Here is a 22,809-nt window from a genome sequence, read left to right as displayed (position 1 = left end):
GACTGCAGACATAATACACATGACCCTGTCACCAGGTAGTTCAAGCAAGTGGAAGGAAACCAGGGAGGTCAGTGTCAAAAGAAGGGAAGAATTCAGGTCCTCAATGGACTCTGGCTGCAGCTCTAATGGCCCTGGAATGTGGAGACCCCAAGTGTCTCGACAGAAGACCAATAAACCCCACACATTTAAGCTACAATTAGGATTTTGATTATTTATAGCCTAATTTACTTCTAATTCATATAGTTTGATTGCTGCTTTATTATAAAGTACATACTGGATGAATAAACGGATACATCCAGTATATATCTGGTGCCTTCTGGACACACTCAGAGACTAAAACCTTAGGGAAAGGAATGTCTCTCATTTCATACCAGAAGAGAAATCATTTTTACCTTGTGTACTCATAAAGTGCTGGAACAATGCTTTGGTACTGTCTTCTGATGGCCAATAATGCACCAATATAACCACATAAGATGAGCAATTCATTTCGAGCTCTAAAAGAGAATATAGTTTTTAAAATTCTTTTAACTTGAGGTATAGAACATTACTCACATATATAGTTACCGTACTTATATCTCTGTATTTTGATGGGTGACATTTATAGCAAAATATGTTTAGAAAATTTTCTCAACTTGAAGATGTTTTATTCATGAGTTGAGTCCCTTTCAGACATTTATGCTACAGCACAAGTAATGTGTTAACTTTTGGCTCCTTGTTTTCCTCTATCCCTTGGCCGTTTCTTCATGCAAATTTCTAAGGAACTCATTAGGCCTGATTTAGGAGTTCGTGGCACATTATAGACTCTAAGCAAGGACAGGGCACACCCCCTCGATTTCCCGCTGGGGAAACGTCTAAGTTTCCCAGGCTGTGGCAACGTCTTTCCCGCACTGCCATTAAAACAGTAATAGCCCAAAGCCTCCATTGCAAACTATACACAATCTCCGGGGACTTTCGTTCTGTGGACGAGTGTCCTTCCATACCTGAATGCAGGGCTGGTAACTAGATGTCACTTCCTAGCACCTTCACTTTTCCCCCAGTAGTATGCTCTGTGCACAGTGGCTGTTTAATAGACATGACCACCAGCTTCTTGAGGACCTCGGATCTAAGACCACCCCAACGCTCTGAATTAGCCCTGTTTGAACCAGGTGTGCGTGTGTGTGTGTGTGTATCCATGTGTGTCTGTGTGTCTTGTCTTTGTGTCCATGTGTGTCTCTGTGTGTGTGTGTGTCCATGTGCATGTATGTTCATGAGTCCATGTGTGTCCGTGTGTGTGTCCGTGTGTGTGTCCATGTGTGTGTCCATGTGTGTCTATGTGTCTGTGTACACATAAATAAATATACACACTGTAGGTATTAGTAAAAAGGACCATGAGAATTTATTTTTTCCGTTTCCAATTGACCTCTGTATTTTTTCTTAAGAATGGCAAATATAAATGTAATTTTTCTCCAAGGGCACTTCCCTATCCAAGATGATCTTATTTCTTGATATGAACACCAAAAACAATATAACCATTTTCAAGCATTACATAGATTCCCTTATGTATTTTGGAGTAAAAGCACTTACTTAGTACATGTATGCAAGACTAATTTTTCAGTACGGATATAACTCAATAGGTCAAGAACGGGGTAAACGGTATCCAATGTCCATTCTGAGCTACTGATGCATTCTGGCAAAACAAAACCAAATAAGAGATGATCTAAATAATCATACTAATCATGTTCATCCAATTTTTAACTTACATAATTAATTCTCTCCTGGCCATCTCATCTGGACAAGTATTGCACATCTACCCTCTCTCACGTCCCCATAGCACACAATCAGCAATCTCTTCCTTTTTTAAATTTAGGATGGCTGGTGTCTGACTTTAAGGCTGCTTGTCAATACTAATGAAAGGCTACAATCAGTGAGTAGATTTGAGTTGATACCACCAACGGAAAACTTACCTTTGATGAAGTCAATACCAATAGGAAGGGCTTTTTCAGGCTCTTGACTTAACAAGAAATACTTCACAGTCTCAAATATATTACCATCCGCAAGGGCAGCCTCTGCTAACTGCATACATTCTTCTACTGTGGGTAGCTTGCACTGAAAAGTAATCGGTTTAATGACGTCACTAAAACTTAAGAGGGATACACGCAGCAGTATAGCAGTATAAGTACTAAACATCTCCAATATGCCTACTATGCTCTTCCTAGTAAAGTTGCTCAAAACAGATGCCAGTGAAATAATTTTTATTAAAAGCACACATTTATGAAAATATCTTTAGGATCTAATAACAGTAAATGAGGTATTAATTACCTACGTGCATCAGTAGTTTTTCATCACACAAATACTTAATGAAAAAGGTAGAAGTAAATTATCCTGTGATATTGGAATTAGTATCCACACATGTAACTTAGAAAAACACATGCTGAGATTTATCACTTCAGAATATACTGACCACTGTCAGAAACTACATTAAATACAGAAAACATAAAAAATACACTCTGACATCTCACACACACTGTGGAGTTTAATTTTGCTTGGCCTTTGAGACAGAGCAACTTAATTTCAAGTAGAAAGGCAAAACACGTTACAAGCTCTCAAAGTTTTTAGCTCTGACATTCTGAAATGCCACAAAATGCAGATTTTGAGCCCAGGAAATTTCATTACTGGAAAATGAAAAGCACTACTCCCCAGTTTTTCAAATGATTTTTTTTTTCCTGTTGAAACTCAGTCTGCTCCTCCCTTAGGTACGTTCTCCTGCTTCCAGGGTGCAGGCGGGGGTTTCCTGCATTGTCCCCCTTCCAGCACCTATAAATAGTTAATGCTTCTTCTCACTGGGGTTGGCAACCACTGATGTGGTGCTTCCACAAAGGTATTTTGTGTTACGACTCCAGAGGGCGCGGTTCGCGCACAGCAAGTTTGCCCATCTCCTCACCTCTGAGGTTTATCACTTTCTTCCCTCTCACTTTTATGTCCCCTTAAGTTACTAGGTTGGTTTATTCAATAGTTTCGTATTTTCTGTTTAAAGGGGGTTCGGAGATGGGGGACAGATGATGGGGATCAAGGAGTGCACCTGCTGTAATGAGTACCGAAGTGCTGAGTCACTATATTGCACACCTGAAACTGATATTACATTGTATGCTAACTACCTGGAATTTAAATTAAACTTAAAAATCAAATAAAAATTATGTAAATTGAACATTTTGGATTCCACAATCTCTCTTAAAAATTACAATGAACTAAATTAAATGAGCTCTCGTATATATAAAATTTCATATTGTTTCCCCAACTTCATTAACTAAATGCCAGTTATTTACTGAGCAACTATGTGCACTAGGCATTACAACTGGCTAAAGTTCTTCACTTTGACATATGCTCCAAGAGTAAAGGGAATAAAAAAAAATGGTTTCTATTGAAATTTTATCCTCAAATAAAATATAATAAGAGTAAGATGATCATTGCTGTAATTCCCATCCTATCTTAAAATTCTAAGTTATATAAATTAAGAGAATATTTAAAAATATAATTTGTAGCATTACTTGTGAAACTGTCCACAGGTAGTAGTAACACCTTTACACCTAACTGACTAGTCTTTGTAAACAGTTATCAGTGAAGTCTGAGCAGAAAGTCTAATTATATCCTTTCAGATTGTGTGACAAAAAGGCGATGCGAATGCCATCCTGCCTGTGTCATTACGAGCGTGTAAACACAGACAAGTATTTCTCCTCTCTAAGCCCCAACATTAGTGCTTGCTGCTATCGCCTCATACAGGGCATAGGGTGTATATTTAAAGCACCATGCAGCAAATGTAAGGTTCATACTTCCTTCCCTCTGCATTTTCATTTCAACACAGGAACAGCTTTTACTTGTCATGTTTGTAAAAGTGAAGCACAACTCACTTAGAAAATATTTCACAGAACACAAAGTGTGTAAAGAAGTCAGGCCACCCATAATCTCACAACCCAGTGGTCACTGTGCATGATTACCATCTCGTAAGTCTTGTCCCTCATCTCACACACACAGTTACTCACACACATACACACTTGCTCAAACACTCACATATACACTCACTCATGCACACACATGCTCACTCTATCTGTGTTATCATAATACTTAGTAAGTATCCACTGTTGGATGAAAAGGGCCACTAAACACTGCATCGGGCGCCTGAGTGGCTCAGTCAGTTAAGCGTCCGACTTCGGCTCAGGTCATGATCTCACGGTTCGTGAGTTCGAGCCCCGAGTCGGGCTCTGTGCTGACAGCTCAGAGCCTGGAGCCTGTTTCAGATTCTGTATCTCTCTCTGTCTGCCCCTCCACTGCTTGCACTCTCTCGCATTGTCTCAAAAATAAACATTAAAAAGTAATTTTTAAACACTGCAGACAAATCAAGGGTCATGAAGCAGGGTCATTTAAGTGAAACAAAACACTGCTATTTTCATATTAAAGACAAAAAAATGTTTTACTGTAAGTTATATTTTTCTTAAAAGACCTGTATATATATCCTTAAATATATAATAATTAACATAAATATGTGCAGTTATTTTCAAAATGAAAATCATATGGCATGTATTTCATATTCTGCTTTTTTACAGAACTGTTTTATAGCCTTGTACCAATATCAATAAAAAGAGAACTTCATGATCTTTTTAATGGGTGAAAAGCATTGAGATACATAAATGTACTGCAATTTATATACACAATCTCCCTATTGTTGAACATTTTGGTTATTTTTATGCATAATCTTGGTTCATAAATTCCTATATTCTACAAAGGAGTATTTTTTTAAAAGCACTTTAAAGCAATGCATGTGAATTTCATCATAATTAACTCTTTTAAAGATCCTAAACTGCCTATTTGTAAAAGTTGGCAAAAATGCACCTTAAGGTGCAGAGGGGCAGAGTGGGACGGATGTGGAGTCAGACGTGCTAAAGCTCAAGTCTACACTCTGCCTTTAGCTAACTAGAGGCAGTTGCTTAAGCTCCCCGAGCTCACTTTCGCTGTAAAATAGGAACAATGAGCCTTGCTTTTCGGGGTTTCCATGTGAATTCAGTAAAATACAAACATATGTGAAAATTCAGAACTGTCTCAAGCACACAGAAGCTCAACCAATGTCACTTACCGTTATCACTTCTGTTATATCTATAAAAGGGTTCGCGAGGGATCATATGTTTCTCTGCCTGAATCTTTATTTGCCCTAACCTAAAATTAGTTAAATCCTAGCACTGCATTCCAAATTAGAATATGTAATACCCTTAGAATACCTTCTCATGAAGATCATTTATCTCTTCGGTACACCCTGGGTAGAAAGCACAGAGTTTAACTAACTGTAGTTCATTGTCAGGAGTCATCAGGAGAAGATCAGCTGCCAAATTCCTATGCACATAACAAAGGGGGAAACTGATTCAACAAGGAAAACATCTATAAATAACATTTAGAACTATTTCAAAGGAAGAAAACTCTGATACTGCCTTTGGTTTTCTACTAACATAAAAAATACTAATTTTCTACTTAATTATGAAAGACCTCCAAACGTGGATGACAGATAAACCAAAGGGCATGAAGGAAAAATGTATTAGGAAATTTCTATAATTTTGTAAAAATCTTAAATCTGTATATCTTTGCAATTAATTTTGCTATTACAGAATTATTCTCTAAGCAAACTAAGCACTATTAGATATGTTCTGTGGAGTGAATTATGAAGCAAGCTTTGTGAAGGCTACTTTTCATCAGCTTTTGTTATGGCCGCAACCACAGCTAGATTAAGCCACTCTTTAAAACCAGTAGAATACTGACTGGGGCGCCTGGTGGCTCAGTTGGATGCATCCGACTTTGGCTCAGGTCATAAATCTCATGGTTTGTGAGGTTGAGCCCCATTTCAGGCTCAGAGCCTGGAGCCTGCTTCAGATTCTGTGTCTCCCTCTCTCTCTGCTCCTCCCCCACTCGTGCTCTGTCTCTGTCTCTCAAAAATGAATGAACATAAAAAAACAAAAAAACAAAAGAATACTTAGATATTTTAAGTTTCGAATTTCAGGTGTTTTGCATCTCTCTTAAACTTTACGTGGAAATCAAAGATAGAAATGCAGTTTCCTGATTTACTTTTTTAAAGATTCAATGAAAGGAATAAATCACTTAAAAATAAGGTATTTTAGGGACGGTTGGGTGGCTCAGTTGGTTGAGCAACTGACTCTTGATTTCGGCTCAAGTCACGATTCCAGGGTCATGGGATAGAGCTGCATGTCAAGCCCCAAGGTGGGGTCCCATGGTTGGCTTGGAGCCTGCTTAAGATTCTCTCTCTCTCCCTCTGCCCCTCCCGAGCTCATGCCCACTCTCGCTCATGGTCTCTCTCTAAAATAAAAATAATTTCGGGGCACCTGGGTGGCGCAGTCGGTTAAGCGTCCGACTTCAGCCAGGTCGCAATCTCGCGGTCCGTGAGTTCGAGCCCCGCGTCAGGCTCTGGGCTGATGGCTCGGAGCCTGGAGCCTGTTTCCGATGCTGTGTCTCCCTCTCTCTCTGCCCCTCCCCCGTTCATGCTCTGTCTCTCTCTGTCCCAAAAATAAATAAAAAACGTTGAAAAAAAAATTTTTTTTAAATAAATAAAAATAATTTTAAAAAGAAAAAATAAAAAAAGAAGGTATATTAAAGCATCATGTGTCATATTTAACAGCTTTATGTTAAAAATGTTCTGTATAGGCGCGCCTGGGTGGCGCAGTCGGTTAAGCGTCCGACTTCAGCCAGGTCACGATCTCGCGGTCCGTGAGTTCGAGCCCCGCGTCGGGCTCTGGGCTTGATGGCTCAGAGCCTGGAGCCTGTTTCCGATTCTGTGTCTCCCTCTCTCTCTGCCCCTCCCCCGTTCATGCTCTGTCTCTCTCTGTCCCAAAAATAAATAAACGTTGAAAAAAAAAAATTAAAAAAAAAAAAATGTTCTGTATAATATCCTCTTTAAAAATCATTAGGTGGAGAGTTTTTCGTTGCATACTGTTGCACAACTGAGAAAACACTAATTTTTAATGATTCAAGATGTTATTATCCACTTTTCAAGAAACTGATATAAAACACATTCAGCATAACTTGAGAATAGGCAATATTTCAAATGTGAGTTTCTGAAAGGGTGGACTTCAGAGAGTAAAATCTTCCTTCACCTTCTTTGTGAAGCCTTCAGTAAAATGTACATTGATCATTTACGTGAATAAATTATTTTTAAAACATTAAGAGGTGTGTAATCAAGAATATAGTGAGCATGGAACAGGAAGAGAGACAATTTATGTGTATCAAATACTCTATCATCATTGAACAGGTAAGTCTTTGAGTGTTTTTCCAAGTCTCAAATTAGGGTAATTCATCTGCTCTTTCTAAGAAGTTTCAATGCTTATGTTTCCTGATACCGACATTCAATAGCAGTATTTGATAATGTCCATGAGAATACAGAAATTAACATTTGTTTTTACAGTACATACACTAGATGTGTAAATTCCTTTTTTTTTTTTTAACGTTTGTTTATTTTTGAGACAGAGAGAGACAGAGCATGAATGGGGGAGGGTCACAGAGAGAGGGAGACACAGAATCAGAAACAGGCTCCAGGCTCTGAGCCGTCAGCACAGAGCCTGACGCGGGGCTCGAACTCACGGACCGCGAGATCATGACCTGAGCTGAAGTCGGCCGCTTAACCGACTGAGCCACCCAGGCGCCCCTAGATGTGTAAATTCTATTCAAACTTCCATGAACTACAGACAAAAGTCTGACCTTCTTGCTGTAGAATTATATCCTGATACACTGAAGTTTGCAGCAATGCTAATTTTCTTCTCCTTTTAGTGTAACTTACCATTTACTGAAACTTCCACTTACCAATCGGGGAAAATGTATATACATGTAACGATACAGACCTACTAAATAATCTAAACTCTCACATTTCATTGTCAGAACAGGCATTTTCACTTGTTTAGCTGAGTTATTGACTACTATTTTGTATTGCAGAAAGTCACAATTCATTTATGACACAAATTTTAATATAAAACAGTGAGAGATTTTGTACCTACACTACAAGAAGTGTTGTCACTTTGTAGTTAGGTTTTATATGTTATAAATTCTATAAATGAATTGTTATTCTGCAAAACAATGAAGCAAGAACAGGTAATGATCATTTACTATAGAGTTAATATTCTAAAACTGAAATAAAATATGAATATTTTTATTAAATGTTTTTATAAAACTAGACAGTACCTGTATCCAACAGATGGAAAGCTAGAAAGAAAATTATTTTAAATATGAATACCATGTATATGCAGTGAGAACCAAGAAAAAGGAGACTTTTACCAGCAAATGTAAAAAGGGAGGGGCACTTGTCTTACACAATTGTGAACATTCCTTCCAAATTATCAACTATGTTTTTATTTAAACTTTTGGAGGCTTATTCATAGGGCTTACAGATTTCCCCTGGAAATAAACCTGATGAGCATTACATATTTCAAAATTTGAACTTTATCCAAGTTTCTGGTGCATGTATCTATGGATATATAAAGGAAACTTCTTAGGGGCATTACGAGGAAATAGAAGTTTGTCTTATATTAAAAGCAACTAAGACATGTAGTCAGTTGAAAGATTTTTTAAACCTCACCTAAATTTAATTTCTATTTGTTTTGCTACTTTTTACCTTTACCAAAAAAACCCAAAAAACAAAAACAACTTCATCACATTTTATTTAGATTACACGATGACCTCTAGCAGCAAGTCCGTCACCTTTGTGAATAAATAATCTACGTTAAACTCATGCTTTGGGATAAGGTCTAAGGCAAGTCACAGTATGCAACTGACCGTTACTGTTCCTGAACAGACATAGACCTGGGTACTAAGGATGGGGGGCATTACATACACAAAAGTCCTAAGTCTAAGGTCAATGGTGGGGTGCTGCCACATTTGGGTTGGGGGAAGGACCTCTTGTGGCTGTAAGATACGGGAATAAATGATAAAAACTCTGAGATTCCCGATTCCCTATGAAGCCCCCAGATCCAGAAAGAAAGGGAAAACGGGAAGTGTTGCTGTCTTTCTGAGCTAGCCACAGACGAAGGGGGCCACGTGGCTTGATAGCTGAAAAGACCGGAGACCTGTGTTGCTCCCCACGTTCACATATTGAAACTTAATCCCCAATGCAATGGTATTTGGAAGTGGGGCCACTGGGAGGTGATTAGGCCCTGAGGGCTGAGCCCTGAACGGTATTGGTGCCTTGTAAAAGAGGCCACAGAGAGCTAGCTCGACCCTTCCGCACACGAACAAAGGGAGAGGATGGCTGATGAGGACCCAGGAAGCCGGCTCTCATCAGACACCAAATCTGCCAGCGCCTTGATCTTCGACTTCTCAGCCTCCAGAACTGTGAGAAATACATTTCTGTCATTTGTAAGCCACCCAGTCTGTGACACTTTGTCACAGCAGCCTGAACCGACAAAGACAGTAGCTAAGTATAAACTTCGGAGCCAGTTCATAGAACGCTGAATCTGGGCTCCACCACTTATTGAGGCCAGAGGCAAAGCAGCATCTATCATGAGTGAATCATTACATGTAAAGTGCTTACCACAGAGCTTGGCACACAGTGCAGAAGGGTTAGTTAGCTGTCATTATTCTTAATGTTATTACTGTCTGTGGGATTCGACAGTAGAGTCTGTACAGCTCCATTTTACGAGTGGTGTGTGTGTGTGTGTGTGTGTGTGTGTGTGTGTGTGCACGCACACACGTGAACTGGGCGTGCGGTGGGAAGAGGTGAAAGGCCTGATTAACACGTTTATTTAGAAACTCCTTAAGGTTTTAAGTGCTTTAGGGAAGGAGAAGATGAATGTCTGAAATCATCTTTATTCAACAAACATCTCTTGAGTGTCAGCCTCTTATCTTTGCTAAAGATGCTCCATAATGAAGGACTATCTGCCCGAAGATCAGGGCTCTGCAGACGGGGGTGAGAACTGCTTGGACCTGGACTTCCAGGTCACCCCAGGGACTTTCCAGGGTCTATTTCTTAGAGGACTGTCCACGTCTGGGGAAAGGGCCTGTTCCAAGTCTCCAGCTAAACTATGTTATTATGCTCCATTAGAAAAGTGACCTTATTTTGCAAACCTTAAACTAAGACACAAGGTCTGACAAGAATGAGTGTAGGTATGCAGAATCTGAAATGTGGAAATGTGTGGTCCTGATTATCTCAAGCAGTGCACATTTATTCATGATGTTCTGTGTACTCGAAATAATATCGAGTTACGAGGGGACTGCTTCAGAATGGGCCACGGTAGATTTCACTCCAAACCAGGGCAGTTCCCACGATTACTTCATTATCATAGCCCTGTTTCCTCCCACAATCTTTCTCTTTCAATCAAAAAGGAGATGCTAGGCACTTGGGTAGCTCAGTCAGTTGAGTCTGACTCTTGGTTTCGGCTCAGGTCATGATCTCATGGTTCATGAGTCTGAGCCCCACTTTGGGCTCTGTGTTGACAGCTTATAACCTGCTTGGGATTCTCTCTCCTTCTCTCTCTCTCTCTCTCTGCCTTTCCCTGATCACATGCCCTCTCTCTCTCAAAAATAAATAAATATTAAGAAATTAAATTAAGTTAAAAAATTTGAAAAGGAGATGCTGTATTCTCTCAAAACACATCAAATGCAACTTAAAATATTTTAAAAATGTATTCCATTCCTATAAAATTATTCTTCAAATTTAGAAATTCTTACCATGGTGGAATCATCATGCATTTTCTCGCCAGCAATTCCAGGGCATAGTGGGTTGTGGGTGCAGCAGGCTCTCCGAGCACTGTGCCCACACTGACGGCCAACTCCAGTTCATTTCCACGAATCAGGTATGCCATAGCAAGCTTACCCAATAAGAAAATAATTCCTTCAGTTTCATAGATGCTGGATTGGATCATCTTTCCCCGCCAAGCTCATAAAGTAGATAAAGCAGTATTAACCTAAAATCAATTATTCTTAAAAATACTGAATGTAACATTCCTATAAAGTACTTATGTAAGTATAAATGCAATTTCCAGATGGAAAAGCTTATCTGATAAAGGGACATACAGGGAATTTTTACAAGGTCAGAATTTAAGTTTAGAACCCTTGATAATAGTTTTTTAATGAATTAATAACAGTTTGTCTGCTATATCCTCATGTCCTTCCATGTCTCTATCACAAAACAATGCCAATTCTTAGAAGATTCATCAACAGTGTGCAATGATGATCAATGATCCCTTAAATATACTGTATCTAAGGATACATGCAAAACAGAATCCATCTTTACTATACATTTTTCTTACTAGATTAGAGGGTCAAATAGAAAATACCTTAAAAACATGACTTTTGAAGATTATACTAACGTATACTTAAAAATAAGCGCTTCCAGAAGTCAAGTATTCTGAATCCCTGAGATTTTTCCCTTCACCACACTATTTCTTCTCATATCAGATGAAATACTTAAAGTCAGGTTGTTATAAATATGTACTTTGTGATAAAAATGAATTGGAAATAAGATTTCATAGTCTGTAGAGTTTATGTGTGCTTCTGAGGCACGGTAGCTCAGGCTTGGTAAGCACGCAAAATCAGATCTTGCACAGGAGTTGCCATATTTTTTCCACTCAAACACCATGACGCACCTTAAGAGCTTTCCATTTACATAAACCAATGTGAAATGTACCTCAGTATTATCTACGGCTAGCTGGCAACATGCGGCTAACACTGCGCGGCCATCCTGAAAATACCATTCCGCTAGTTCTTCACTGACTTTGTGCAGGAGTCTAGAAAAGAGAAAGAGTATGTAGTCTATATAAACAGAAGGATTCCGTCATAAAATGAACTAACGCCCTTTTAGAACAAGCTTATTAAGGGATCACATAGGATTTAATTTGGTATCTTTGATTCAGGTATAAAGTCTGATCTTTGGGAAAGAAAAATCAGAAAAGCTGTTTTTCTTAGCAAACAAATTAGTATGTATGGCATGCCCCCACACCAAATGTCAGAATAAAAGTCTCATTTTCAAAATTTGCCATCCTGCATTGAATAATTCACAACTCAGCTATAGGGACAGTTAACTGCAGAAGAATTACAGGCTGAACTGAAACTTTTCAAAATTTAGATGGTGACCACAATATGGGTAGGGTATGTTAGATCTTTAAAATGTCGAGTTTAGATATGGCAGAGAATAGCAGCAAAGAATCAGGAAGGAGTACGCTGGTCCTAACACATTATTTGCTTAACATTTTACGACCCTTTTTTATTTGAAAAGCATCCTAAAAGTTTAGATATCCGATTTTTTAAAGCAATAATAGGAGCCAATAATGAGGCATGGGAAAGTAGATTATTAGATTTTAAAAAGGGCAAAAGGCTGAAGAAGTCTAACTTCCATTTCTTTTAAAAAATGTGTATTTGGATTTCTTCTTTAAAAGGAGTCTAAATTTTATTCCCAACACTAATTCTGGTGTCTGGGGATGATGTCCTCTACAATGACTTTACACTGAAACATTAATAAACAGTCCTCCTTATTTTTACTGCCTCTCCTCCCTAAAGAAGGCTGATGTTTTGAACTATTTCGGTGCTTTATCTGCAATCTCTCTACTGAAATACATGCTGCCTCTCTGAAAGCCACACAGAAGGCATGCAGGCTGCACGTGCATGCCTGACACTGCCCCGTTCACCCAGAGGCCCTGGGACGGAGCAGGACTGAGGCGAGAATCAAAGTGAGACAGCCCCGCCCCTGTGCATGGAGAAGGGTGAAGCGCATGGGTCTTAAAACCCCCTAAGGGGAAGCCAACCCTGAAAATACTGATCCCACACAAAGGATAAAGCGCTCACTCATGACAGTCTTCCTTGTAGATATCATCAGGATATGAAGATCCTTTAGGTGTGGAAACATGTACGGTCTGCATGTTTCCCTCACAAGCAGCCTGGAATTTAATAAAATCTTTAATTAATTTTTAGCTAATTGTTGACAGCTGCCCAATTTCTAAATATTATTTTGATCAAAGTGCAGTTGACCCTCTAACAATATGGGTTTGAACTGCACAGGTCCACTTATATGCAGATCTTTTCCAATAAATACAGGACTGTAAATGTACTTCCTCTTCCTCATGATTTCCTTAATAACACTTTCTTTTCGCTAGCTCACTTTAATGTCCGAACATGATATATAATACATGTAATGTGCAAAATATGTGTTAATCAACTGCTCATGTTATTGGTAAAGTTTCTGGTCAACAGTAGACTATTAGTACTTAAGTTTTGGGGAGTCAAAAGTTATAGGAGGATCTCTGGGTGGGGGTTCAGTGTCCCTAACCCTGTGCTGTTCAAGGATCAACTGCTTATTTAAATCATGTTTAAAATTTATACAATCTGGAGGTACCCTCAGAATTCGAAAAAGAATGTGGACTCCATCTGTATCAACACGAAGCTTCAAGTGCATGGTTACTAGAAATAGTCGTTCACCCACATAGGACATTCAGCAGCATACAAAGTCCAGGGATGCCTGAATGTCTAAAATACGTGCAGTGTGACCAGGGCATAGAAAGTGTGACCGTACTGCGGACAGAGAAGGTTGGGAGGTGGGCAGGAGCCAGGCCATCTGACTGTCGATCACGGGGAGGCAGGTGTGATCAGTCAGCACAGTCTTCCTTCCACAGGCCCTCCCGCCAGGGTAGGTGGCCTGTGTGATCATGTACTGGTACCTGTGCAACAAGCAGAGCTTCTGTAAGCTGACCTCTTGACATAAAAAAATTCACTAATTTTTTCACATCTCCAATGGCGATGCAGTATGGAATGACATCATCCTTATCTTCCTGGATTAACTGATCAGCTCTCCTAATAAAATAAGAACAGCTTTCTTTATAATATACCAATGTCAAGGTTCTCAGTTGGACTCAGATTTTCTGAAATACCTAAAGCAGCCAAATATCCAAAATATGTGGTAGATTTCCTAAAACCCTTCTGCACATCACTTTTCTATAAGCTTCAGATTTTATAATCAAATCAGATATGGAAGACAAAAGTTTTCTGCAATAAATAAAATAGATAACCTATTTTCTCTTAAAACACTACATATTTTCATATTTTAAAAGCACTGAACATATTAGGTCTTAAAAATGAATACAGCTTATCTATTAAAGTGAGCAATATATTTTCTGAAAATAAGCTTTAAACTAGATGTGTGATGGGATATCTACTTTCAATTGGATTAATAAATACGTGCGTGTCTACTGCATTAAAGACAGAATTTTAAACGTTTTAGGGAGCACAACCATGAATGCAAACCCTTTAAATGCAAGTAACTTAAAATCATTAAAAAAGAGAAGAGTATAAATACTGACAATAAAATATAGAATACTATGAGCACCCCAAGCAAGGCAGTTTACAAAAACAAAAAGTTCCTGACATGTGAGGGGAAAACAGGATCCTGATCTTGGAGATTACCAAGAATCTACTTGTGTCTGCCTCTGTCTCTCTGTATCCTGTCTGTGTTTCTCTTCTCCTAAATAAGTCCCAAGTAGTTTCCCAGTGACCAACCAAATTAACTTAACTCTTATTATTTAGCCTCAGGTTTGTTGAAAACTAATCTGTGGGCACCTGGATGGCGCAGTTGGTTAAGTGTCTGACCTGATTTTGGCTCAGGTCATGATCTTGCAGTTTCGTGAGTTCCAGCCCTGCATCGGGCGCTAGGCTGACAGTGCAGAGCCTGCCTGGGATTCCCTCCCTCCCTCCCTCCCTCCCTCTCTCTCTCTCTCTCTCTCTCTCTCTCTGCCTCTCCCTGACTCATGCTCTCTGTCTCAAAATAAATGAATTAAAAAAAAAAAAGAACACTAATCTGGCATATTTAATATATGCTGGCATTTGCATTAAACTACATTTCAATCGCCAATCTCTGGGTTGGTGTAGCACAGTTTTTGTTTGCCCAGCTCACTGTTAACGATCTCCAATCTACAGGGTCGCTGGAATTCTCCACAACACCTGTGTTTTCAACCATTGTGACACTGATTTCTTTGTTATAGGAGTAATAATATCCCCTTCTAAGGAACTAGGACCGAGAAATGGACAATCTCTCTGAATGGCTGCATCTATACAACATAAATTTAGGAGCCGTGAGGAGACCATTTTCTGGCCACCATGTGAATTAAGGAGTAGAGAAAAGCAGGTGTTGGTTTCCAAAGATATCTGAAACAGTTTTCACTGAGGTTGAAACACAATTGTTTCGTGAAAGAAACATTGTCTGCTAACATGGCTTTATTAAAGATTTCGGTGGGGGCGGGGGGAGATAACATTCACAAGTGTGCAGTGAGGGTACAGGAACTTGGAATTATTTGGGATTTTTAGAACTTAAGACAGGGAGCCCACAGCCAGCCCGCTGATGCACTTATTGCTGGGAAAACAGGTGCCAGGGAACGGTCTACTTTCCAACGGCAAATGTGTTCATTAGTCCTTCTGCATTTCATGCGTAGCCTCAGGCAGATTTTTATTTATACATGTGAGTTGCAGTTGAATTTGCTTCTAAATCATGTCTCGTGGAAGAAAAATCAACCTTTTTCATTTTTAAGGCCAGAATCAAGGGAATTAGTCATGAAATAGTAGTCTACAGGCCTAGCACAGTGCTAGACACAAAGTGAGCACTAAAAAAATAAATATTCCCTGAATGACTAGAATAGGAAACAGTCTTACGCTGTGAGTTGAAATGTGTTTGCCCAAAACATGTTTACTGAAGGACCAACCACGGTCTCTACAAATGTAACCTTATTTGGAAAGAGGGTCTTTGCTAATGTAATCAGTACAGAGGGAGTTCAACTGGTTGAGGGTAGACCCTCAATCTGCTATGACTGGTGTCCTCCAAGAAAGAAGGGAATGTGCACACAGACACACAGGGACTAAGGCACCGTGAGAAGAAAGCAGGGGTTCGAGTGGTGCACCCATGACTCAGTGAAGGCCGACGACTGCCAGTAACCACCAGAAGCTGGGGAAAACACGTGGAACAGATTCTTTCTCAAAGACCTCAGTAGGAACCAGTCCTCCCCACTACTGGATATTGGCCTTCTAGCCTCCGGGCTGTGAGAATAAATTTCTGTGGGTCTAAAGCCAACCAGTTGATAATACTTTGTTACAGGGGCCATAGGAAACCAACACATCTCAGAAAGAGGCTTCACCAGTGCCTCCCTCGTATTCACGGACGGGAGACGGCAGGGATTGGTGGCCAAAGAGAACTGAGATTATTTACAGAAGAAGTACTCTGTGAACTTTAGGAAACCTTCAGAAAATCTTACCACCTATATTTCAGTAGCAATATATTATCCAGTAAGTATGTTTACTCATCCGTCAATCCCTCCATTGACATGGAGAATCTGCCTTCCACTGTCTTTCTCAGATGCCAGGTCAAACAGAAGAACACCAAGTGACTTGTAACCAATTCATTTAATTTACGGCACTAGCAGACATAAAACTCAGCTGTTTTTAAAGACAACCTAAGACTAGAAAATTTCAAAAGCTACTATTGATATATTGCTTCCATGTTAACATATTTTAAAACATCTATTTGGACACAGACTCTGTGCTTACCTCTGCATTAACTTCTTCCAGTATTTCACAGACACCCCCGGTGCGACTGACAAGGCCTTGTCCCACTAGAACAGAAAACAAGAAAGGCAAAGTGTATTTTGACTGTACTAACTCTTAACTTTTTTTTTTTTGTTGTTTAAACGAACTCACATTTTTAATAGGAGTTTTTCGTGTGTTTTTAGGGTGTTTAGATTTCCAGGAATATTTCTGAATTCTATCCCATTCCACAGAGTATAAATATTACATTTTAAAATAAAGTAAAATACGTAAATTGTATTATTCAGCAACGAAAATCCCAAGCCTAGACAGGGGGCAGTGGGAGGGGAGAGGAATAGTACTACCTAAGTGTGTAGTTTAAAAAACATAGTACCTCCCCTTCTGACACAACACCAGAGTAATCTGTTCTACGGTAATCTATGTCCTATGTTCAAAATAATACACACTGAAATTCTTCTGTTTAAAAAATATGACATTTATTTCTATTTTTATTCTTTGTTTTTTTATAAATTTTATTTATTGTCATATCTTTCTTTATAGTTGATAAACTGATCTTCGTATTTTATTTTAATTTTTTTAACGTTTATTTAACATTTATTCATTTTTGAGAGACGGAGACAGAGCACGAGTGGGTGAGAGGCAGAGAGAGAGGGAGACACAGACTCTGAAGTAGGCTCCAGGCTCTGAGCTGGCAGCACAGAGCCCATCACGGGGCTCTAGGTCACGAAGCTTGAGATTGTGACCTGAGCTGAAGTTGGACACTTAACCAACTGAGCCACCCAGGCATCCCTGATCTTCATATTTTAAAAATTAGACTGTTATTAAAGATCATAGTTCAATCAAGGCAAGTGAGACAATTATATGGAAAACATAGACTTCACTGAACTCATGTCTAGAAGGGAAGTGAGGGTGAAGAATTCTGAATATCACAACATGGATCTAAACTTCATTTTAATTAAGGCTCTCCCAAACAGTAGAATTCTACTACAATTATGGCTAGAAGATTGGTAATTAGCCTGAAAATAATAGGTTAAATTTTAAATAGGTAAATGTTTTTTGTTTTTATTTAAATTCCAGTTAGTTAACATAGAGTATAAAATTAGTTTTGGGTGTACAAAATAGCAACTTTTTAATACTACATTATTTGTAGTCATGTGTCCTTTTTATTTAAGTTTATTTTTATTTGAGAGAGAGAGAGCAAGCGGGGATGGACAGAGAGAGGAAGAGAGAGACAAAATACCAAGCAGGCTCCACACTATCAGTGCAGAGCCAGAATGGGGGCTCAAAACTCATGAACCATGAGATCACGACCTGAGCTAAGTCAAGAGTCAGACGCTTAACTGACTGAGTCACCCAGGAACCCCTGTCGTCATGTTACCTTTTTAGAAAAATGTAACCTAAATTATGCTTTTAGGGAAAATTTGTCTTTATTATAGTAGAGGCAAATGCAAGAAACAAGTTAAAATGTAGATTAAATGAACTTTGAAATCATCAAGCCTTTTCTATAAAAACATGTCCTGTAAGTGGAGAGATTAACTGTTTTCCTAATCTCACAGAATTAATCTCAAAGAATCAGAAACTACAGAAGGAGGATATCGTGAAGCGCTCCAAAGACGTCTGTATTTCTTAAGGATTGGAAGGACAGTGTTTTGGATCGTTAAGAACCCTGATGACCTTGCACAACAAAATTCTCAAGCTCCACAAGCGGACACTGTGAAAGTATCTGTAAATGTGAATTAAATATAGCTTTAAAAAATACATACCCAAATATAAAACTCAGGAAGATGAAGAATTTGTATTCTACCAAAATTTATTTATTCTTTTTCTTCTTGAATTTGATCAATACTCTAACAGTGTCTTGCTAGAAAGGTAACCTTTAAGCCAAACCTCTATTTCTTTAGAAGTAAAATTTTTATACTGCTCCTGAACACTTTATAGTTTGCAATGTGTTTTCAGTAACATTTTAAAATGACATTTTGTTTTAGGTCAAGCAGTAATTCATTATTTGTTTCTAGTGTATAGGGGAATAAAAAGGCGAGTTAAATTTAATTTTGATATATTTTAATGTAACTTTATTGTTCAGTTTTACTTTATATTATTTAATAGTACACGTAATAGTATTTTGTAATTATAAAATAACTAACTTAGAGCTTTTCATCAACTATGAAATGAATCCCTGCCGTTTTTTTGGTGGGAGGGGAGGGTTGGGAGAATTTTTGTTGAACAATGTAGACATTCAGAAAAACAAAAAGCTCCATAAATTTTCACAAACTGAAAACAATCAAGTAACCACATCCAGATCAAGAAACAGAAACCCCTTCTCCTCCTTGTCTTAGTTTGTTTGCCACCCACTTTCCAAAAATAACCACTACCCTAACTTTAATAGGATAGATTTATCTTAACCTTTTTCTTGAAAACTCTGTTTTGCTGAATCAGTCCTCTAACTCAGGATGTGCCCTAGGACCATAATTCACCAGAAAATCCTCAGCGACAACCCTTCTTGTGGCCAGTGTGGGGTTTAGTCACAACAAATCGTATTAGTGAGGGGAGCCCAATGTGAGCAAATTAGCCAACATGGGTATTTTTTTAGATATCAAAGGGAATCAAAGATCCTACCCCAGGGCAGTGGTTCTCAGGCTTCAGGCATGTGAAGAACCTGAAGGGCTTATAAAAGCACAGGTCGTGGGGCTACATCCCTGGAGTTTCTGATTCTGTAGGTGTGGGCTGGGAAATACACGTCTAACCCGTTCCCGAGTAATGCTGATGCTGCTGGCCTGGGAAATCTCACTCTGGTAAGTACTGTTCTCAGGCACACTACCTGAGATAAGCTTAATATTTAGTCTTCCACCAATACTTAGACTACTTTGTTAAACTCACTGATTTTAGCACATTACCTCTCCAAGTTCAACCATAAGTTCACAGTATCTCTGAATTTGTCCTAATCTCAAATGTATTTCTGCAGCCTCCTTCAGTCTTTCCTCTTTAGTAGGCACACCAATACCACCACCAAATTTAGACATCTTGACTGTTGTTAATTCTTGGGCTTCAGACTGGTTAAAAAGAAAACAAAATGTTCTAAATTTTGTTACACAAGAGCTGGTGATAAAAGATGATTATAAAAGCATTACATGGGCACATATTTTAAAAGCAGATAGCAATGGAAATTAGGTATTTTTAAAAATCAATACTTTTTCTCTATAAAACATGATACCTCTTTCACCTTAATATTTTGATGTGTGTGGGGAGTAAAGAGTAGATGTGTCTGGTATGGGGTAGAGAAAGGCTAAATCCCACTGTCCTTAAAACTTAGCAGCTGTTATGGTTAGATACAAGTCCAGGGGCCAAAAAGTAGTGAATGATAGAGTGATATGTAACTGGTGAAAACATATATGAAAAACCTCAAAAATTAAAAGTGACAGGCTCACTGTCTAGGCTCTCCTACTGTCAGGTGGTAAGAGTTGTAGTGGGTAGGTGTCGTTTGTGATCAAGGCGCTCCTTTAGGAAAATAACTGTTCCGTATGACCTTTCGATCCACATCTCTGGAATGGTTCTCCTCACCGACAGTTGAGTTAACCGCAGATATTTCATTGCAAATATAAAAGCTATTTCCTCTTTCAGGTCCCAGGAGTGGTCTGTCTGTATGGTATATCACTCCAGGGATAAGGTCACTGATAATTTCGAAATGAAATTCATTAAGAGCTATAATATGGCCAGTTTTGATAAAACATATCCGAGAATACAGCGTATTCAGCCTCTGAGACTAAAATCAGAGGGGTCCACACATCATGGTCACCTGGTAATAGGGTAAGGGTAACACCACTTCAGGTGGTGCCAAGTGACTTTGAAGAATTACACGAGATTCAACCTATAGAAACCGTGGCTGCCTTAATCCGGTCTCAAATAATTCATAGTCTCATGATCGGTTTTTACTATTTATGTTCTCAGTGGTTACTCATTTTACTTTACTAACTCTAATTATGTAAATTTTGAAAAACAATGTTTATATTTCAACAGTGAAAAGGCAAAAATAATTTGGGCTTGAGTACATGATCCTGACATACATACTTACCGTTCTAAATTTAACCAGATGTTTCAAATGCATTATTCCTTTACAGTAGTTCTGAGGGAGCAAGCTATCGTCCTGTCCTTTTACCACAGCAACTAAGTTCCATAAGTTGTCACTGCCACCTGGAGGCTAAAAGGTTGATACAGAAAAACCAAGGATACACGGATGAATTAAAAACCACACGGAACTTTGCATCTTCACAAACACAACGAAGGCATATTTAAATTGAAAGATTAACAAAATTATAACTATGCTTTATCTCATTTATTGTTTCTGGTTTCCATTTGTTTTCTTATTCTGTACGAGGTATGTTCAGAGGGACCCACTGAGTTGGGATGATATGAGCAAATACGTTGTAACTTGAGGACAACAGTTGTCATGACTCGTTTAGACTACAGGGAAAATGTTCACCTAATTCCTAAAATACTCACTGATAAACACTCTGAAAACCATCTTAGCTTCTTTGCTCGAGGATTACCAGTTAGCTTCTCTATTTCGTGCTTAATATCTCTTGTTACTTTACCACACAATAGAGGGGGAGTGCCTTGTTCCACAGCATGATCTAAAGAACAGACATAATTCAGTGAGAAAGGACTGCTTAGAAGATAGTATTGAAAAATAAAATCTAATGCATGCATATTGGCAATACCAATGTTCCCGATAATTTCTTCCCAAGATCTGTCTGCCAGAATATTTATTGGTAAAGGAGCGATTAAAGGTGTTAATGACCAGAGTCTCACTGTAGAGTCACGGGAACAAGATGCCATGGTGAAGGGGCGGCTGGGATGGCATGTTAACCCTGATGGAAAAAAAGAAACCTACTTTAACTAAAGTAAACATTGAAAAATACTTTTCATCTGTATGTATCTCATAAAACTTCTACAGAATTGAAGTTATAAAGGAGTGTTTTAAGACAGCATTTCTATTTTGGCTGAAAATGATACAAGAATATAAGAAATTATTTAGCATAGTCTATTAATATGGATACAAAACTGAATAATGATTAGCAAACGGTCCTGGATGAAAATGTTGAAATTACATTTCGGGTGGTTCAGCAGTAAGCATACTATCACGCCAATGGCCAATGGAATACATGGTAATGGTAATGGTAGATGGACAGAAGTTCCAACTGCAAGAAGGAACAGTTGGGACCTTCCAGTTAATAACATCCAGAAACAGTATCTCTCCCACACACTCAGCCCCACTGCTTCAACTAAAAGTCCACTGATATGACATATATGGACACAAGTGGCTAGAATTCGGTACCTTTCTCTAAGGAACCATTTTCTCATCAAAGTTTGGGTTTACAAATGAAAGTGACATGCAAAAGACAAGAAATCTGGTTTCCATACCCAGCTCAATTATATTTATTGACTTAGTATCACATTAAAAAAATAAAATATTGTCCTAAATATCCAAGAGTAAAGGCAGAAGAATGGTTTGGTAAGTTCTATCTACTTTATCAATGATTCCCTGTTTCACAACTTCTTTATGAAGAGATGGTAAAGGAAGGGAGAAAAATCCAAGCCATATGTGTGTGCGTGGGTCTGTGTGCACAGAAACACAAATAATTCCTCATAATGTTTTGGATTATCTTGTGTATTCTGACATTTCAGTAACAAACAAGTACAGTTTCTAATAAGAAAAACGTTCTTTTAAAATGAAGCACTGTAAGCCTTATTCAAAAAATATTGCTTTTCTCAGAAATTATAACCATCAGTAATACAACAAAATTTGAAAGTACATGAAAAACACATTACCATATACATCTGCACCGTGATCATAAACAGTATCCAAACAAGTTCCTTCTCGAGTGTCCCATACTTTTATAGTGTAGTCCCAGCTGCCAGACAGGAGAAGGTAAGGGATCTCAGTATTCCACATTAATCCCCTCACAGGTGCAGTGTGGCCACTAAGAACGTTTATGCAAGCATCCTGAGTATAATCCCAGATTCGAACAGAACTGAAAACAGAATATTATGTATATGATACCATTCAAGTTACAACTTATCTAAAGTACTGACACACTCTTAGTGGAGTACAATTATTTCTCCGTAAACTGGAAAAGCTTTTTAGTTTCAAGTTCTACTACAATTCTTTTCATCATGGAAATGAACAAATAGTTAGGCTAGAGCTAGCCTACTTCAACATATTTTTCCGTACTTTAACTGTTCCTTTACTACTGATACTAAATATACTACTCCAGTTTATAT

At 38.5% G+C, this 22,809-nt stretch overlaps 1 protein-coding gene across 3 annotated transcripts in view; it reads right to left on the bottom strand.

Moving 5' to 3' along the window:
• WDR17 (WD repeat domain 17) overlaps window positions 1-22,809 on the bottom strand; it is a 108,333-nt gene that overhangs the window by 7,608 nt on the left and 77,916 nt on the right. For all 3 annotated transcript variants that reach the window (XM_047857659.1, XM_047857657.1, XM_047857658.1), the window contains exons 14-27: window positions 22,357-22,559; window positions 21,246-21,395; window positions 21,028-21,158; window positions 20,600-20,725; window positions 19,425-19,580; window positions 16,534-16,598; window positions 13,665-13,797; window positions 12,796-12,887; window positions 11,642-11,741; window positions 10,684-10,823; window positions 5,247-5,358; window positions 1,944-2,085; window positions 1,564-1,666; window positions 393-494 (exon numbers count right to left, since the gene is read on the bottom strand). In XM_047857659.1, coding sequence (XP_047713615.1) covers window positions 393-494; window positions 1,564-1,666; window positions 1,944-2,085; window positions 5,247-5,358; window positions 10,684-10,823; window positions 11,642-11,741; window positions 12,796-12,887; window positions 13,665-13,797; window positions 16,534-16,598; window positions 19,425-19,580; window positions 20,600-20,725; window positions 21,028-21,158; window positions 21,246-21,395; window positions 22,357-22,559 — 1,755 coding nt within the window. The remainder of the gene's footprint in view (window positions 1-392; window positions 495-1,563; window positions 1,667-1,943; window positions 2,086-5,246; window positions 5,359-10,683; window positions 10,824-11,641; window positions 11,742-12,795; window positions 12,888-13,664; window positions 13,798-16,533; window positions 16,599-19,424; window positions 19,581-20,599; window positions 20,726-21,027; window positions 21,159-21,245; window positions 21,396-22,356; window positions 22,560-22,809) is intronic.

Source organism: Prionailurus viverrinus, chromosome B1 (genome assembly GCF_022837055.1).
Source record: "Prionailurus viverrinus isolate Anna chromosome B1, UM_Priviv_1.0, whole genome shotgun sequence".
NCBI classification, from domain to species: domain Eukaryota; kingdom Metazoa; phylum Chordata; class Mammalia; order Carnivora; family Felidae; genus Prionailurus; species Prionailurus viverrinus.
The sequence above is the reverse complement of the archived record's forward strand: the minus strand, read 5'-3'. Positions and strand labels throughout refer to the sequence as shown.